Genomic DNA, 19,303 nt, shown 5'->3' with positions numbered 1-19,303 from the left:
GCAGAAAACCGCAGGTCAATTCAGACCTGCGGTTTTCTGCGTTTCCGGTCCATTCGGGTGTCCTGTGACCCGATGAACCGGAAAAAGACTGCGATCGGTGGTGTAATTTTACACCACCTATCGCAGTCCGAGGATTTGGAGAGGCGGTGCTGGCCCTGGTGCTAAACGCCGCTGTCCAGGGTGCTAATTGGTGCAGGGGAGAGAGGCGCGAGATTCAAACTTCCTGCGCTCCTCTCTCCCCTCCTCTTCCTGTCCAGCACCCTGACCGTGCAGCACCGTCCAGAACGAGCTCCTGTGTCCCCCTAATCGCCATCCATAACCCTCCTGCACCCATCGCCACCCAGGTAGGTTAGGGTCAGTGAGGGAGAGGCACCGTTAGGCAGGGAAAGAAGGGAAAAGTTAGTTAGGAAAAAAAAAAAAACTTTTATTCCAAACTTCCATCTATCCATCTAACCCTAACCCAGACCCCCCCCCTGCCACTTGCCCCCCCCCCACCCCCCACCATATAAGATACGGCCGGTCATCGATCACTTTGGGGCCAAATTCATGGAGGCCTACGTACCTGGAAGGGAGGTCGCGGTTGATGAGTCTCTCGTTGCGTTCAAGGGGAGACTCAGTTTCCGCCAATACATTCCCACAAAGCGGGCGAGGTATGGCGTGAAGCTATACAGAATTTGTGAGAGTGCCTCAGGGTACACTTACAAATTTCGTGTGTACGAGGGGCGAGATTCCCGTATTCAACCCCCAGAATGTCCCCCCACTCTGGGTGTTAGCGGGAAACTCGTGTGGGACCTTATGTACCCACTGCTGGATAATGGTTACCACTTGTACGTGGACAACTTTTATACCAGCATTCCCTTGTTCAGGTCCCTTGCCGCCAGATCCACGTTCGCTTGTGGGACCGTGCGGAAAAATCAACGCGGCCTCCCTGCCTACCCCCTCCAGGTACCTATCCCCAGGGGTGAGACCCGTGCCCTTACCAGTGGAAACCTGTTGCTGGTCAGGTATAAGGACAAGAGGGATGTCCTTATGCTGTCCACAATCCACGGTAATGGCACCACCCCTGTCCCTGTGCGAGGTACCGCGGCAACGGTCCTCAAGCCCGATTGTATCGTCGACTACAATCGGTATATGGGAGGAGTTGATCTCTCTGATCAAGTCCTCACGCCATATAACGCCATGCGCAAAACACGGGCATGGTACAAAAAAGTTGCGGTCTACTTGGTACAGGTTGCCATGTACAACTCTTTTGTACTATGCCGAAGCGCTGGCAGCACAGGGACATTCCTCCAGTTCTATGAGGCAGTCCTCAAGGCCCTGATCTTTTCGGACCGGGAAAGAGCAGGCCGGAGTACCTCGGGAACTGGAGGCGCCCGGATCGTCCCTGGCCAACACTTTCCAGGTGTGGTCCCCCATACTGGAAAGAAGGGACGAACCCAAAAAAAGTGCAGAGTGTGTCACAAGAGGGGGATACGGAAGGACACCACTACTCAATGTGACACGTGCCCCGATCATCCGGGCCTCTGCATTATCAATTGCTTCAGGGAGTATCACACTTCCATGGAGTACTAAATTTTTATAATCCCCAACAGTCCACTAGAGAACATAAAACACTATGGCTCTCAGACTTTGGAGACACGGAAACAATTTTTCTTTCCCCAAAAAATATTAGTTTTAGTGCAGGCATCCTCAAACTGCGGCCCTCCAGATGTTGTAAAACTATAACTCCCAGCATGCCCAGACAACCTACAGCTATCAGCAGGGCATGGTGGGAATTGTAGTTTTACAACATCTGGAGGGCCGCAGTTTTAGGATGCCTGCTTAGTGTTTCCAAAGTCTGAGAGCCATACATATTGGGCATCGTCGCGTGCGTAAAAGTCGTCGCTATAAAAATAACCTTTGACCAAACGCCTCGGATGAACGGTGATAAAAATATAAAATAAAAACTGTGCCAAAACACCCATTTTTGGGCAAAATTTCAATTTGAAAACATTTTGCCGGTAATAAAGCAAGGGTTAACAGCCAAACAAAACTAAATATTTATTGCCCCGATTCTGTAGTTTGCAGAAACACCCCATATGTGGTCGTAAATGGCTATATAGCCACACGCCAGGGCATAGAACGAAGGGAACTCCATACGGTTTCTGGAAGGCAGATTTTGATGGACAGTTTTTTTTTTTACACCATGTCCCATTAGAAGCCCCCCCTGATGTAGCCTAGACTAGAAACTCCAAAAAAGTGACCCCATCTAAGAAACTACACCCCTCAAGGTATTCAAAAGTTACTTTACAAACTATGTTAACCCTTTAGGTGTTCCACAAAACTAAATCGCGAATGTAGAAACAATTTTAGAATTTAATTTTTTTGTTACATTGCCTTAAAAAAGAGTAAAATAGAGCAACCAAAAATCAAATTTACCCCAAAAATAGTCCCAAAACAACAACCACCGTATCCCGTAGTTTCCTAGATGGGGTCACTTTTATGGAGTTTCTACTCTAGGGGTGCATCAGGGGGCTTGAAAGGGTACATGGTGTCAATAAACCAGTCCTGCCAAATCTGCCTTCCAAAACCCATATGGTGTTCCCCTCCTTCTATGTGCTACCGTTCGGCCAAACAGTAGTTTACGACCGCATATGGGGTGTTTTTGCAAACTACAGAATCAGGGCAACCCATTTTGAGTGTTGTTTGGCAGTTAACCCTTGTTTTACTCCTGGAAAAAATTGATTATATTGGAAAATTTTTCAAAAAATAGAAATTTCAAAATTGTTTCTCCATCTGCCATTAACTCTTGTGGAACACCTAAAGGGTTAACAAAGTTTGTAAACCCAGTTTTGAATACCTTGAGGGGTGTACTTTCTTAGATGGAGTCACTTTTTTGAAATTTCTATTCTGGGGGTGCAACAGGGGGCTTCAAATGGGACATGGTATAAACAAAACCAGTCCTGCCAAATCTGCCTTCCAAAACCCATATGGTGTTCCCCTCGTTCTATGTGCTACCGTTCGGCCAAACAGTAGTTTACAACCACATATGGGGTGTTTTTGCAAACTACAGAAATTGATTATATTGGAAAAAATTGATTATATTTGAAAATTTTCCAAAAAATAGAAATTTCAAAATTGTTTCTCCATCTGCCATTAACTCTTGTGGAAGACCTAAAGGGTTAATAAAGTTTGAAAAAACAGTTTTGAATACCTTGAGGGGTGTAGTTTCTAGAATGGGGTCATTTTTGGGAGGTTTCTATTATCTAAGCCTCACAATATGACTTCGAACCTGAACTGGTCCATAAAAAGTGGGATTTTGAAGATTTCTGAAAATTTCAAAATTTGCTTCTAAACTTCTAAGCCTTGTAACATCCCCAAAAAATAAAATATCATTCCCAAAACAATTCAAACATGAAGTAGACATATGGGGAATGTAAAGTCATCACAATTTTTGGGGGTATTACTATGTATTACAGAAGTAGAGAAACTGAAACTTTGAAATTTGCTAATTTTTCAAAATTTTTGGTAAAAATAGTATTTCTTTATGCAAAAAAATTAACTTTTTTGACCCAATTTTAGCAGTGACATGAAGTACAATATGTGACGAAAAAACAATCTCAGAACGGCCTGGGTAAGTCAAAGCGTTTTAAAGTTATGAGCACTTAAAGTGACAATGGTCAGATTTGCAAAAAATGGCCTGGTCCTTAAGGTGAAAATGAGCCCGGTCCTTAAGGGGTTAAATCACCTTTCTTTCCCATACTGACATTCAGTTTGGAGTTCAGGAGATTGTCTTGACCAAGACCACACCCCTAAATGCATTGAAGCAACTGCCATGTGATTGGTTGACTAGATAATTGCATTAATGAGAAATAGAACAGGTGTACCTAATAATTCTTTAGGTGAGTGTATGTATGTCCTTTTGTAGACACATAATAAAAAATGTTTTTTGTACTATATGTGTGGTGAAATTTAATAGGTTCTTAGTTATGCTCCCACACAGTTTTTTGGCTATTTGATTATTTTTTGGTTATCAAAAAAAAGTACCTAAAGAACTTTCAGGCTGTGGGAAACAAGATTATGTGATCTGATGAAACCAAGATTAAAATTTTTGGCCTCAAATCTAAGCATCATGTCTGGAGGAAACCAGTCACTGCTCATCATCTGTCCAGTACCATCCTTACTGTGAAGCATGGTGGTGGCAACATCATGCTGTGGGGGAGTTTTTCAGAGGCTGGGACAGGGAAACCCGTCAGATTGAGGGAAAGCTGAATGGAGCAAAGTACAGATATATTCTTAATGAAAGCTTGATTCAGAGTGCTTCGGACCTCAGGCTGGGACGAAGGTTCACCTTCAAACAAGACAATGACCTTAAGCACTTGCTTAGGGACAACTCTGTGAACGGCCTTGAGTGGCCCACTCACAGCCCTGAGTTGAACCCAACTGAGCATCTCTGGGGAGACCTGAAAATAGCTGTTCACAGATGGACCCCATCCAACCAAATAGAGCTTAAGAGGATCTGCAGAGAAGAATGTCAGAAAATCCCCAAATCCAAGTGTGCAAACCCAAAAAGAGTGGAGGCTGTAATCGCTGCCAATGTTGCTTCAATTAAGTACTGAGTAAAGGGTCTAAATTCAAGTTTTTTTATTTTCAATAAATTAGAAAAGATTCTGAACATTCTGTTTTCACTGTCATTATGGAGTACTGAATGATGGGGAAAAACATGATTTTTTTAAAAAAAAAATTAGAACAAGGCAGCAGCATAACAAAATGTGAAAAAGTGAAAGGGTCTGAAGACTTTTGAATGTATTGTAACAGTCAATCATCACATGTACAGTAATTGAATAAAAAAAAAGATATTATTTGTTGCTATGACCCCATAGTTCTATAATACTGATTTGCCATGCACAGTAACGTGTGTAGTTTGAGTATAACGTGCGTTTGCTAAATAAGGCACAACTGTGCGAGTTACACCCACTTTTTCTGACATTTCCCTAGTGTCATAAAACAGGGAGAGGGGCATTCAAATAAAATGACATTCTACTTAAACACTATTCGGCGGAGTTGAGTCAAAAAACTGGTGCAACTGCTTTGATAAATATACCCCAGTCTACAGTAAAGTGTTGCTTGTTTTGATGATTGCCTTTACAGTTCCTTTAATACCTAGCAATCCTAGGGTATGATTTAAGTGACTTTCTGGTTCAAGAAAAAAAAATTCACATTTGGAGAAAGAACAGATCACTTACATGGTGCTCTCCTTTTCATCTTTTCAACTGCAGAACCGGTGATTCCTGGGCTCCTCTTCTGTCATCCAAGATGCCCACACCGCTTCTCAGATTACCTGATGCCTACTGTACATCAGTAGTCCAAGACATTTTCTGCTTGTGCAGTGAGCCCCTGAGGAGCCGGAGCAGAGGATGGGAGTGGTAGCGGCCCTGATGATGATGTGTCACAATGTACTCCCTCCGACCGTTGCTCCCTGGGATTGGTGCAGTGAAGGGAGGGGGAACCCTATATTCCCTCGCAGCACTCCCTGTTGCTAGGGCTCCTGCCTGATGGTAGTTTGGGGGCGCCCTTGATGTTAAATGTCTGTGTGGGTACAAGCCAGGGCTTGAAACAATGCAATGGCCAGTGAATGGTGTTAGGAGATTCAGAAACTAGGCAAGATTGAACGTAACAAAAGTTTCTCTTTACTATGTGCACAATAGGAGTTGTAGTACATTCTTCAATTATCTGTACAGAGTGCAAATTCTCCTTTCCAGATGTCCAAGCATGAGCTAAGCAGATGTTTACAGCAATGGCCCTCCGATTACTCTTTATCTTGCTACAGTCTCTAGTACTGGGATCTCTGCCTAGCATCCATAATCTGTCACAATGTCCGCAATTTGTACAGTAGCGAGCATTTCCAATAATACGACTGGCCAAATTGTAAATGAAGTGTGCAGGGTGCTTTAACTAGTTATTACTCCACTGCAGCAGAACGTGAGAATGCTGTACACTGAAAACCTTTCTGAATAAAATGTTGTAGAAATTGAATCGACTAATCTGGAGTGCATAGGGTGGTGCATTTTTGGAGTAAACCTGAGCGTACTTATAGGTTATGCAAACTTAGACTAGAAAATCTAAAGATGCAACAGATTCATCATCCAGCATCAGCCACTGTGATGAATCTGGCTCTGTTTAAGAATGTCTACACTGTCTTAATTTTAGACAGCATTAGTAAACCTGCCCCACTGTGTTAATAACATCACTACATGTTGTTCGGCACGCTCCAAAGGTACAACCCCATTTTTTTTGTTAATGAACTTTTGTTGCAATGTTTGTAGGTTCAAGATGAGCCAAAAGAAGAAAAAAAGCCCAGCATCCAAGAATTAAGGCAGAGAATAGAGACCTTCAACATGATGGTTCAGAACGGCCTAATTATGAAGATGGTAAGCAACCCTGTAATATAAATTGTCATTTGAATGTGCTCTACATTAATCAGAATTTTGCTACTATACAATTTCTAATTTTAAAGTCACCCCTTCATATTCTGGATAATAAAAACATCATTATCACTCAGGCCAGATGTTCATTATAAGAACTCATGTACACTGACCTATACAAGTCAATGGGGCCAGACACACATACATTTTTTCATGGATCCATGTGCCCAATCCAAGAATCCTACTGCAGGTTCGTTGTCCGTTTTTTTTTGTTTTTTTATAAGAGAATAACCCATTCTATTGATAGGAGTGAAAAAAAAACAAGTGCACATGGTAGCTATCAGTTTTTCAAGGATCCTACCCAATCTCTTCCCAACTCAAAATCAGAATATAACCTTTCAAGAAAGGCATCTGCACACCCTTTAAACTCTTTTAATAATTAAACTATGACAACTACCTGTGGCAGAACGTTTCATAGTCTCACTACTCACTACAGTAAAGAACCCTCTACTTTGTTGGTGTATATAGTATATAGATCATGGGAGAGATCTCTGTATCGACCTTTGGTCTATTCATACATGGTTATTAGGTATCTCCTCAGCCTTTGTTTTTCAAAACTAAATAGTCCATCTGTAGTCCATCCATTCATTTTATCTCTTCGTTCTCCATCTGTTCAATGCTCTCAAGCTCTACTATGTCATTCTTATTACTAATGTAATAGACCATGCTCCAATTTTGTCATCTGTTTTAATATTCCATGGGATTTGTAAAGTGCTAGCGCTATGGGGGTCATTTATCAAACTGGTGTAAAGTAGTACTTGCTTAGTTTCCCATAGCAACCAATCAGATTCCACCTTTCATTTTGTACAGCTCTTTTGGAAAATGAAAGGAGGAATCTAATTGGTTGCTATGGACAACTAAGCCAGTTCTACTTTACACCAGAATTATAAATTACCCCTATAGTTTTTAGAAATCAAGTCAGGAGTGATAGCATCTGAAAGTAAAAGCAGGTTTCATAAGAGGAGATAATTCTGGACTTGTTTTAAAGCTTAGATTCCCAGCTTTCATACAAGGCCTATATCTGTATCTTATACAGAACCCGAGATAGGAAGGCTGAAAGCAGCCCTCTCCTGTGATCTCTGCCAGGCTGGAGGAGGAAGGGGGGCAGTGCATCTTTCCCTTTTTTGATGTAGCCCATAATCCCATTGCAATGGCAGCAGCCAACTCTGGTTGCTATGGTATTTTATATTCCTAATGTACTAAAATCCTTTTCCATGTCACTTTTATCCAGAAATTCCCCCAATTAGTATGACCTGGTGAGATACATTTTCCTTACCCATGTGCATAACCTTACATTTAATAGTGCTAAACCTCACTTGCTATTTCTCTGCCCAAGTCACTACCTTACCTAGATCAATTTGTAACACTGATCTCGTTTGTATTACTTTATACAGTTTAGTGTCATCTGCAATCAGTGGCAACCTGCAATACAGGCAGACGACAACTGCTATGGGGCCCTGTATGGACCTCCTTTATCTCTTCCCTGTGTGTGAAAACACTGTATTTTCATGCAGCCACCACTAGGGGGAGCTCAATGCAAAGACCGTATTACAGCTCTTGCGGTAGTTGTATTAATTTCTATTCACTGAGCTCCCCCTAGTGGAAAAGCAGATTTATCAATGTATTTTTCTGGTGTAAATACATTGAGAAATATGGTGTTCCGAATGAGCGCCATATATTTCAAGCACCTGTTCTACTCTTTCTGGCATAAAAGTCGAATAAAGTGGGTGAGGCCAAAGGAAAATATTTTTTGTTAGAATTTGTATTTGATTAAATTTTTTTCCACTTGATTGAAAAAAATTAGAATTCGTCAGAAATCTGGGTCATTGTGCATGTTCTGCATTGCCTGGGAGTGATCGACGTATGTACACTGGGAAACTAGGTGCAGGGGGTCCATACTAAGTTTTGCTATGGGGCCCTATGAGATCTGTGTATGCACCTGTCTTCAACAATTGATATTATATTATGTATTCCCTCTGAAGGGTCGTTATTAAATATATTAACGACTATAGGGCCCGATACTGACCTCTGTGGCACTCCACAATTGTCAGTTTTGATTGTGTATTCATATGTCAGATTGGCCCACCAGAGTAGCAGAGGATCCTCCAGTGGGCCCAGGCTCTGATACTATAGTGAGCCACAAAGGTCCAGGAGAAAAAAAAATGGAGCTGCTTTTGGAGCCAAACACTTGCCACTAGGGACTTTATTGTTGATATGTGGTTTGGGCACTAAGAATAATTTCCTCAGACCTTGATTTGACCCTGTATTTAAGGGGAACCTGTCATAAATTTTATGCTGACCTCAATTAGGACCACATAAAATAGTGACAGAAATGCTGATTTCAGCGGTGTGTCACTCATGAACTAAAAGTAAGTGGTCGCTGAGAACCAGCATCATAATCATTGCAGCCCAGGCCTCGAAGAGTCAAATCTCCTTGAGAAGAGTCCTGGTTATTCCTAATCTCCTGCTCTCCCTGTCTACTGATGATTGGCAGTTCTCTCCTAGAGAACAAGGAAGAAAACTAGGTAGAAGACTGTCAGTCATCAGCAGGTAGACAGGGAGAGCAGGAATTCATGAATAACCAGGACTCTTCTCATGTAGATTTGACTCTTTTCCAGGTATGGTCAGCAATGTTTGTGATGTTGGTTCTCGGCAACCACTTACTTTTAACTTAGAAATGACAGACCATTGAAATCAATTCATTTGTCTCTACTTTATGCTGCGGTTAGTAAGGGAAGCATAAAGTTGATGACAGGTTCCCTTTAAACCCCACTGAAATTCCTATGTATTGTGTCCATATACATTTACCATTTCAATTGAATAATGAGTAGATCCAAGGTGTGAAAGAATGAGTAAACATTGTCAGGGCTTAGATCATGTTGAAAGCCTGTTATAAGGTTCTGCCGTCTAACCCAAATACAGTTGTACAGAATAGCATTTTTCTCATCATGTAAGTACAGTAAAAATGTAAGAATTGTATGAAAAGTCAGCAGGAGGTGATCAACATGGATATATTTGAATGTCAGAACCATATCAGATGTTACCCAAAGAAGTATGTTTGGGCTGTAGAAGTATGTTTCTGCTATAGAAAGCTTCTTCATACAAATTATTATGTATGAAAAGTTTTGTGTTTCGGTTTTGTGTTCTCTAAGTGATTAACTGTGTTACATTTTCTTGCAACAATCAGAGAGAGGATGGCACTTATAATGGATTCATTAAGGTGCATCTGAAGCTTCAACGTCCAGTGACTGTAACGGACAAACCTGAGTCTTCATCCGTTATCACTATGAAAGCAATTTCATCAAGTAGTCCAGTGGAGAAAAAGACTTCCTTCTACCTGCCCCTGGATGCTGTAAAACAACTTCACATCAGCAGTTTGACCACCACCAGTGAAGTCATCAGGGGTCTTCTACAGAAGTTCCAAGTGGTGGATGATCCTCTCAAATTTGCACTGTTCAAGCAAATGCAAAAGGATGGACAAGGTAAGTCAAGTCATTGCGTATTTAACTCATGTAAGAATTTTCTTATTTCAAGTTAATGCATGCCAAAAGTTCGGAACTGAATAGCTAAGGATTTTACATAGGATTTTCCAAGATTTTTTTTTTTTTAAGTATGTTAAAGGGGTTGTCCGAGATAATTCAAAATCGAAGGCGCCTCCCAATTGTCGAAAATAAAAATAAATAATGTTATATTAATCCACTTCTGCAGTCCTCCTGCCACTCTTTGCTAACAAACTGCAGAGGAAAGTTCATATGACTGCTGCAACCAATCCCTGTCCTCTAGCTTTGAGGACAATGATTGGCTGCGGTGATGACATTCCGTATACCTGCACGTTACCAACACTGTGTGACATGCACAGTGACATGCAGGTGTTTGTAATGTTACCCCTGCCTTCATTGTCCTCAGTGGTAGACCACTGATGACTGAGATTGTCTGCAGCAATCATGTGCAATATCCCAAGCAGTGTCAGGAGAACTGAGCCAGTGCTGCAGAGATAGGGGTGTGTATAAGACAATTTTTCCTTATTTTATTCAATTGCAGGGCTTGTCCAATTTTACCTCAGATAGCTCATTTAAGCAAGCTTTAGAAGAATGTAATTCATTAAAGGGGTTTCTCATGGAGGCCAGACTCACACATTGTCCCTGTTAGGGCATATGAACATCACAGATGAGCCAGAGAGAAGAGTCACTAAGAGTCAATAAGAAAGAGAGGATCCTGTTTTAGTAGACCAAGCCCATCCATAAACATGACAGACAGGTCCCCTGCTCAGGAACTCTACTCTGAGCCAAAGAGGAGAGTCACTAAGGAAGAGAGGGTCCTGTTCTAGTAGAATAAGCCCATCCATATATGTGGTCAGTGGTTCATGGCTCCCATGTATGCTACATTTCCCTCGATTTATGACCAGACGATACTTCTCGAAGTCTGACCTAGTGATCAGCAGGTTTACAGAGGATGTTGCTTTCAAGTAGATGCATTTCAACTTAGAATAGTAATTTATTTAATTGTCCCTTCTTTTTTTTTATATAATAATGTAATACTTTATTTGGGTCTAGAAAAATAACATGAAATACACATGCATTTTGGGTCTTCACACTGCAGTGCACTGACCAGAAGTATTACAGGAACAACTTTATCTAACTGGTAATGAACAAGGAACTAAACAAAAACTTGCTGCAACTTCCTATTTGCCCCCTTGAAATGGAACAATGACTCAGTTAGGGAAAAAGGAATTCAACTAGATCCCAGCCTGGGTGTTACTTCTACCTGACTAGTAGAAAACTTAAGTAACTTTTCTATTTCCCCAAAATAACAAAATACACTTGCTCCTGTTATGTTACAGCATATGTTTTTAATCCAAAGATGCTCTTCCTATTGTAACTGAAAGGAGGAAATACTGAGTGACAATAACCAGATATAATAGCTAATGGATGTATCTTTCAGTTATGTAGTTCCCCACTCACATACCTGTATGCTCAGGGTCTTCCCTTCTCTACTGGTTTGCTATTGTTGTGTACGGTATGTTATTCATATAGTCATGTCCTTGTTCCTTTTCGGTCTCCAGGCTATAGATTCAGTAAAAGATAATGGACAACATTGCGCATCATGAAGGATCCATTATAGTCCATGGGGTTCATCATGACCTGCTGGTGACCATAATGTGACACATTCAGCACTGACATCTTTTTCATTGTTCTGCAGTCATAAAACAAATGCTAAAATGTTATAATATAATGTCTTATATTGGCTGCTCGTCTCTGGAAGTTGTCCTAGGCAAGAAGACCCTGGCTAGTGTGTCGACTCACCGGGACATCCACTGATTCCAGCCTAATTTAACTCATAGCCACCAGTGAGGAGTAGGATAATCTAGCGCAAAATCACTCAGATCTTGGGCTTAGGCAGTCCAATATTTTCATAAAAAACATTTTAGTGGGATTTCAGGTGGAACTTGTTCAAAGTAATTTCCTTTCCAACATGTGACCTTCTTTAGTTGTACCATACTGTGATCAATCATCTTGGCAGCAAAAACTGAAACCGTAGAATACGTTAGTCATATAACGTTATGTGTGCTGGTAAGGTAACGGAGAAAAAGAAAAAAGGTGGAAGAGATGCAGTAATTGGAGTACCTGTGTGGGCGAAAAATAGAAGAGAGAAATGAGTGAGTGGGTGCACTGTACATTACAAGCAGCAGGATCCAAACATCAGGAGGAGGAGGCAGTCACATGGCATAAGAACAAGTGATTTATGTAGCCGTTCTTCAATGCTTGACGTACTGCAGTTAAAATAATTGATCCTGAATGGAAACTAGGCGGAAGAAATGCAAATCCCTTTGAGTTAAATTGGTCTCTTGTTTTCTTCATATCTATTTAATTTCTCCTAAATACTGTATTTTTGATTTGTATGGTGGCAGTTTTTTTGTTTTTTTGCATATTTTACATTCTATCAATTTAAAAAATATATATTACTTCAGTTCACTGAGAATCATTGCCAAAATAAAATCAGGAGGCGGGATTTTATGTCATCATGTGGCTAGCAGAGTAGAACTTCTCTCCACCTTGAAGTCCTTTAGGATTAATTTCAACTGGAAAAGGAAGGGTGACCTGGTTCTCCCATTCCTCTGCAGGGTTCAACTGGACTGAAGTTAGATTATTGTACCATAAGGCAGATTTCACAATACAAACGGTTTACATTATTACAAAGATATCTTTGTACTTACTTTGAAAATTCACTTGTTGTATAAACCTTTATGAAACTTTTTACTGGATGATAATAAAATGAGCATTTTATAAATTACAGACTGCTAGCTAAAGACTGCCAGAATTGACAAGTCTGGTGTATTCACAAGCTAAGCTCAATTTCTTCCTATCTCACCAAGAAGGTCCTGTTAGTGTACCTCCTGAGAAAACCCAACATTGCTAAGTACAAGCTAGACTGACAGGAACTTGTCTTTCAAATGGCTATTAGTATAGAATGTACCTTTACAAATATATGTACTGGTGTTGCAATGTCCCAAGTAGGTGGCATCAATACTTTAGCTGTGTATTAGGCCTTATTCAGATCGCCTTTATGCAGCTCCACTTTAGCGTCCACATTATGGTTGCAATTCTTAATCTGTTCACTTTTGCCCATAAACTGGCTGCTAAAATGCAATATAGCTGAATGAGTTCTTAGAGTTAATATATACAGTAGTGAGACATTCCTCTATGCTGAAAACTACTTTTTCTTATATTATACTATATGCATTTTGGTCATTACATAAATTAACTCTTGCAGTTCTCTAGTTCTCTTTCAGAAGCTTGCACTAACAGAGCATCCGCTATACTTGCGGCTTTTAGCTGGACCAGAAACTGAAAAACTTAGCTTTGTACTGAAGGAAAATGAGACAGGAGAAGTTCAAGTGAGTATTTTGTATAAAAAAAAAAACACCTACATTTATTATACTGACAGCAAGCTTAATGCAACCTGAAAAATTCAAGTTTGAATGTAGTAAAATGAAATTAATGACCCACGTGGTGCAGACTCCCCTCACCATAAATACCAATATGGAAATAGAGCAACATGTTAGACCAGTTCATTTGTTATGTCAACTCCCTAACAGTTTTGCCCTGGTTCTGGGATATGTACCTAATACAGTAGTTTAGCCCAAGCAGAGCTCAAAAGCAGGGTGATGGGTGCTACTTTAAGCCTTAAAGGGGTTATCGGAGAATATGAAAATGTCCCCTAATATGCAAGGCCCCCCACATTGAATATACTTACCCGGGTCCCCGCTGCAGCTTCTCCCCGTGCACGGATGAAAAATCTGGTTTCGGGAGGGGGCAGATAATGGCAGGCGGGGACAATGACGAGCCTCCCTAGCTAGGGAGGCTCGTCCCCGTCTGCTATTGGCTACCCCCCCACCCCCTGACACCAGTTTTAATCCGTGCACGGGGCGCTTTAGTGGCGCAGGGAACAGGGACCCAGGTAAGTATATTGAATGTGGGGGGCCGGGCATATTGGGGGACATTTTCATACTCTCGGATAACCCCTTTAATATCTCAGGCTCTGTAGAAGATAGATATATGGGGATAGTCTTGTTTGAAAGTTGTCAATCTATATCTTGAAACCAGGCCAGATCATTATCTCCTCTAAATATAGTCTTTATAAATCAAGTCAGGAGTGATAGCAGCTGAAAGTGAAAGCAGGTTTCAGAAGAGATAATGCTTTGATTCTGGGCTTGTTTTAAAACAGATTCCCAGCTTTCAAACAAGGCCTATATCTCTATGTTCTACAGAACCTGAGATATAAAGGCTGAAAGTGCAGGGATGTGAGAAAAAACATCCTCTCTCATGATAACAAGTATCACTAGAGCGGAATCTAATACATTAGCCCCCAAACAGTTACGTCATCAGAAAAATAAAAATGTAGTGGGTGCAGTGACATAAAAAGATTTGTGTTTTTATGATGCGAGTATTATAACATAATAAAAACTATGTAAATTTCCCATCATTATCATACTGACCCACAGAATAAAGTTATCATGTTATTTATACCACACTGAGAATACCGTAGAAATAAATTTTTAAAATTGCTGCTTTTTATCTCCCCCCTAAACAAAATAATAATAAAATTTATTAAATAAACTACAACTCGTCCTGCAAAATTAAAGTCTGAAATAGCAAAATTGAATAAAAAATTAAAAAGTTATAACCGCTGGAACACAGAGGGGAAAACATTTTTACTGGTCCATAAGGCTAAAATTACTTATGTCATAAAGGGGTTAAAATGCACTTCCATCACCTGGAAGTAGTAAACTACTATATAGTATAAATATAAGTAAACTATAAATAAAAGTAAACTATATTTACTTCAGACATGAATTCAAAATCTACAATTACAAAAAATGACATTTTCAGGAGGCTTTTTCCAATTTTAATGTGACTGTTGGGGGGGGGGGGGGGTTTAAAAGGATTTTCCGAAATTTTAATATTGATGTCCTCAGTATAGGTCATCAATATCAGATCGGCAGAGTTCAGACTCCTTGCACCCTGAACTATCAGCTTTTTAAGGAGGCCGCAGCACTCTGGTAAGCACTGTGCCCTGCACACAGCTTACCAAGTACAGCGCCGTCCCTTTGATAGCGGCTGTGCTTGGTATTGCAGCTTACCCCCATTCACTTGAATGGGACTGAGCTGTGCCTAGACCAGTGACATCACGTTCATCGGTCACATGGAGCGTAACGGCCTCTTCAAACAGCTGATTGGTAGGGGGAGAGTCGGACCCTCACAGATCAGATAGTGAGGCTCCATCCTGAGGATAAGTCATCAATATAAAAATCTCAGACAACCCCTTTAATTATAGTTGTTATTCAGGGTAAAATAATTATCTTAAAAATGCTTTAACCGTGCAGATTTAACATGCTAGGCTATGTATACACTGTGGGGGAGACTTATCAACCTGGTGTAAAGTAGAACTGGCCTAGTTGCCCATAGCAACCAATCAGATTTCACCTTTCATTTTTCACAACTCCTTTGGAAGATGAGAGGTGTAATCTAATTGGTTGCTATGGGCAACTAGGCCAGTTCTACTTTACACCAGTTTGATAAATCTCCCCCTGTGTTTGTGGCTTACATCAGAGGCTCACAATGTATTTTTGGGCCTAGGCCTGTGATGGATGCCATACATACATAAATATGTCACCCACAGAGTCCCATTTGAGAAGAAAATTATACTGTGCATTACCTGTTTTGTGCGATAGAAAGGTGCAATCTACCAAGCTTTCCTATATATTTGAAAAACAGCTATGTTGCCACATACCAGCCTGGTGGAAATCAAAAGGACACTCATTTGACCTCTATGGGGTTAATGGGACCTATGGATATGTTTAAGGAATATGCCAGGAGCTGTTTCCACCGTATACATTAAACATTAAAAATCACTATTGACCACTTTGGTCCATTCATGTCAGTTCAGCAGAGAGAAGGTCAGCTAAATCAGCTTTACAACGTGAAAATTGAGCTAAACATCATCATGTATCTCAAATTCCAAATTCTAAGTGTATCAAAGGAAATTTTGAGACTGGAAACAACAAAATTCAAAAATAAAGTTTCTGATGCTGGGTAGAGATAGGCTAGAGGGGATAAACCCTTTAATAAAACATATCATCATTCAGAACCATAGAAACAAATTTATCACTAATATCTGTCATTTTTAAAGGGGTTTTTACAACCATCGTGGCCCATATGTACAAACCATGATACTACCACCACTGTGTTTCACAGATGGCATGAGGGTTTTATGCTGGAATGCAGTGCGTTTCTTTCTTCAAATATAACGCTTGTCATCTCTTATCTCCAGAAGGCACACCCTCCCAAAGTGAAAGGAAGCAGCCATGCATGCACGGCAACCCTCCGTTTACCAATATGGGAGTTCCGGAACTAGAAGCGCGTCGGCTCAGCTATTTTTCAGCAGTTCCTTAGGGGTGAATTGAGAGGTGACCGTCCATGTGCAGTGCGCTCTCTATACACCACTATGAGACTTCTTAAAATAGCAGAGCATGCTCGTTTGAATATTTTAAGAACTCCCATAGCAGTGAATGGAAAGTACTCCCTGATTGCATGGCGTGCTCTCCTTCACTTCAGGGACCCTGTTCTGAAGATAGGAGCAGGTCCCAGAGGGACACACACATATCTGACATTGATGACATTTACTAGCGATATGCCATCAATGCTTGAGATGTGAATACCCCTTAAACATTATCTAATGTGGGAAAAGTTCATGGTTATTAGAGGTTACCTTGGGTTCCTTTGTAACCTTGCTACCTTGTGGAATTGCTCTTGGCGTAATCTTTGTCCTGGGGAAGGCAATAATGGTCTTGAATTTCCTCCATTTGTACACAAAGTCCAAACTCTTTCAAGCTAATTTTGTAACCTTTTCCAGCCTGATGAGTATCAACAACTACTCTTCTGAGGTCCTTAGAAATCTTTGTTTGTGCTACGACACACTTACAAGAACGTGTTGTAAAGATTAGATTTTTCTAGATCCCTGTTCTTTAAATTAAACATTAAACTCCGAGGATCCTCAAGGTGCTGCAGTAGAAAACACAGACTCCAGCGCTCCACTGATTGAAAAAAATTTAAGCTTTATTTATAGTATACTGTTTCTCAGAGTTCATTGTACAGTCTTCTTCAAGTCTGGTTCTACTCCGTGGCGTCATAGGGACACATGCTGCTGACCATTACCTGGGTTATTCACCCTGTGTCTACACCTTAATAGTGGTTGTGGCTGATCACAACTGAACCAGGTGAAAGCAATGTGCAACACTTATCAGTGCTTCTCTACTGTACTACACTATGTAGCGCCCCCGCCAGTGTATTTTTTTTCTTTTGTCAGAATTCATCACTTTCAATTAAACACACCTGATTGTCATCCTGTTGAGTGAAAAAACACCAACTCTAATTTCACTTTCAAACTATCTGCTAATACTAAAGGTTGCCATTCATAGACATGTGATTGGATTGCTTTCCTCAGTACAAAAAATGACCAAGTCTAATATTTTTGACTCGTGTTTGATTTGGTTATCTTTATCTACTTTTAGGACTTGTGTAAACATCTGATGTAATTTTAGGTCAAAGTTATGGAGACATATAGAAAATTCTGAAGGGTTCACAAACTTTCAAGCAACACTGTATTTTGGAATTTAGCATGGAATTTAGCTGATGTGCCCAACTTAGTAGGTTATAGAGTCACCTTACTGTATAAGTTACCTACAGTTATTTTTTGTTATCTCTCAACAGTGGGAAGCCTTCACTGTTCCAGAACTACAAAACTTCTTGTTGATATTGGAGAAAGAAGAAAAAGAGAAAGTACAACAAGTGCAAAAGAAATACACTGCCTTTCGTCAGCACTTGCAGGAAGCTCTCACAAAAGCCACAATGAAAACTCTGTAACTTTAAATCTCCAGTGGAGAGAACAAGACAGAACAAGGATATTTAGGTCTTGGGAGGTAGCATGATTGGTTGCATAGGCATCTACCTCCGAGGCAATGGACAAAGAAGAAGAAGAACAATTTCTGGCTGAAATGTTACAAGTTGTGCCTTCAATGGACACGTCAAAGGCAGGAGAAATTTGCACTTTTTGACCCATTATAAGTCACCTAGTTTTATAGACCAAAACAAAGGCTCCAATATCTCAGGGTCATAGCCTTTACATTGTATTTTATACTTACAATAAAGTCAAGATGTCCCTGACATCCACCTTGCAACAAGGCATCAGGAGCTTGGCACATGTCAGGTGAACAAGATGAAGAGCCATAATTACCTTTGGTGAATTGTCATGGTCCTACAACGCTTTTCAGGCCATGTATTCTTCTCCGATTAAATAACTGTCCTATTTATTTATTTATTGCACAAAGTGAAGTTATTCAATAGTAAGTGAATAGTAAACGCTGCTTTAAGCCATTGAAGACGTCACAAAGAAGAGCATCAGCAGGTAGTTTGCTTAGGGGTGTGATTTATAGTTTTACCATCCAAAAGTCTAAATGTGAAAAGTACTGGATGAACTGTTTACAGACTTGGAACGCAGCGATGCTTTGCTGTCTTTACAAGATATGAAGTTACAAGAAACGAGCCTTACATGTATCATACTGCAAATCATTTTGATTTCATGAAAAAAAATAGCTATATTTATACATGAATGACTCGCAACTTTCCATTCAGTTCTTTCTAAATTACTGCACAAAGAAATGCACTGAAGTCAGGGGAAAACTGAAGTTGCTTTACATTTAGATTTTACAAATAAGTTAAAGTTATTACACAAAGGAAGGTAAATTGTATAATTCATCTCTGCAAAATTTACCCCTATCCATACCTCTCCTTCCATGAAAAAGATATCCATAAAATCCAAAATGTAGGTTCTCCCCCCCCCAATCCACCATCCTACCTCCCTGTCTCTGAGTTGACTGATCAAATCTGTACATGGGAGATCAGTTTACAGCACAGACCAAACATGGTTGCATCATCTAGTGAGTAGTTTATTTCACCGAGAGCTGCATATTTAAAGGGGTTATCCAATGTCATAAACAGCCACCCCATGTGCCGGGCCCCCCACATGGAATATACTTACCCCGCTCCTGGTCCCCGCACTGCCGCTTCTCCCTGTACAAGGATGAAAACATCCGGTGTCGGGGGTAGCAGGGAGGCTCGTCCCCATCTGCCATTGGCTTCTCCCCCCGACACCGGATGTTTTCATCTGTGTACGGGGAGAAGTGGCAGCGGCGGTGGGGGGACCAGGAGTGGCACCGGGAGCGGGGTAAGTATATTCCATGTGAGGGGCCCGGCACATGGGGGGGGCTGTTTATGACTTGC

The 19,303-nt window shown here is 40.7% G+C and overlaps 1 protein-coding gene across 2 annotated transcripts in view; it reads left to right on the top strand.

The window, feature by feature from the left end:
* Window positions 1-18,660, top strand: part of RASSF5 (Ras association domain family member 5) — a 111,456-nt gene extending 92,796 nt beyond the window's left edge. For both annotated transcript variants that reach the window (XM_040423952.1, XM_040423953.1), the window contains 4 exons: window positions 6,306-6,410; window positions 9,652-9,946; window positions 13,244-13,359; window positions 17,735-18,660. In XM_040423952.1, coding sequence (XP_040279886.1) covers window positions 6,306-6,410; window positions 9,652-9,946; window positions 13,244-13,359; window positions 17,735-17,887 — 669 coding nt within the window. In that variant the 3' untranslated portion in view covers window positions 17,888-18,660. The remainder of the gene's footprint in view (window positions 1-6,305; window positions 6,411-9,651; window positions 9,947-13,243; window positions 13,360-17,734) is intronic.
* Window positions 18,661-19,303: the final 643 nt, after the last annotated feature.

This window comes from Bufo bufo, chromosome 3 (genome assembly GCF_905171765.1).
Source record: "Bufo bufo chromosome 3, aBufBuf1.1, whole genome shotgun sequence".
Taxonomy (NCBI): domain Eukaryota; kingdom Metazoa; phylum Chordata; class Amphibia; order Anura; family Bufonidae; genus Bufo; species Bufo bufo.
The sequence above is the reverse complement of the archived record's forward strand: the minus strand, read 5'-3'. Positions and strand labels throughout refer to the sequence as shown.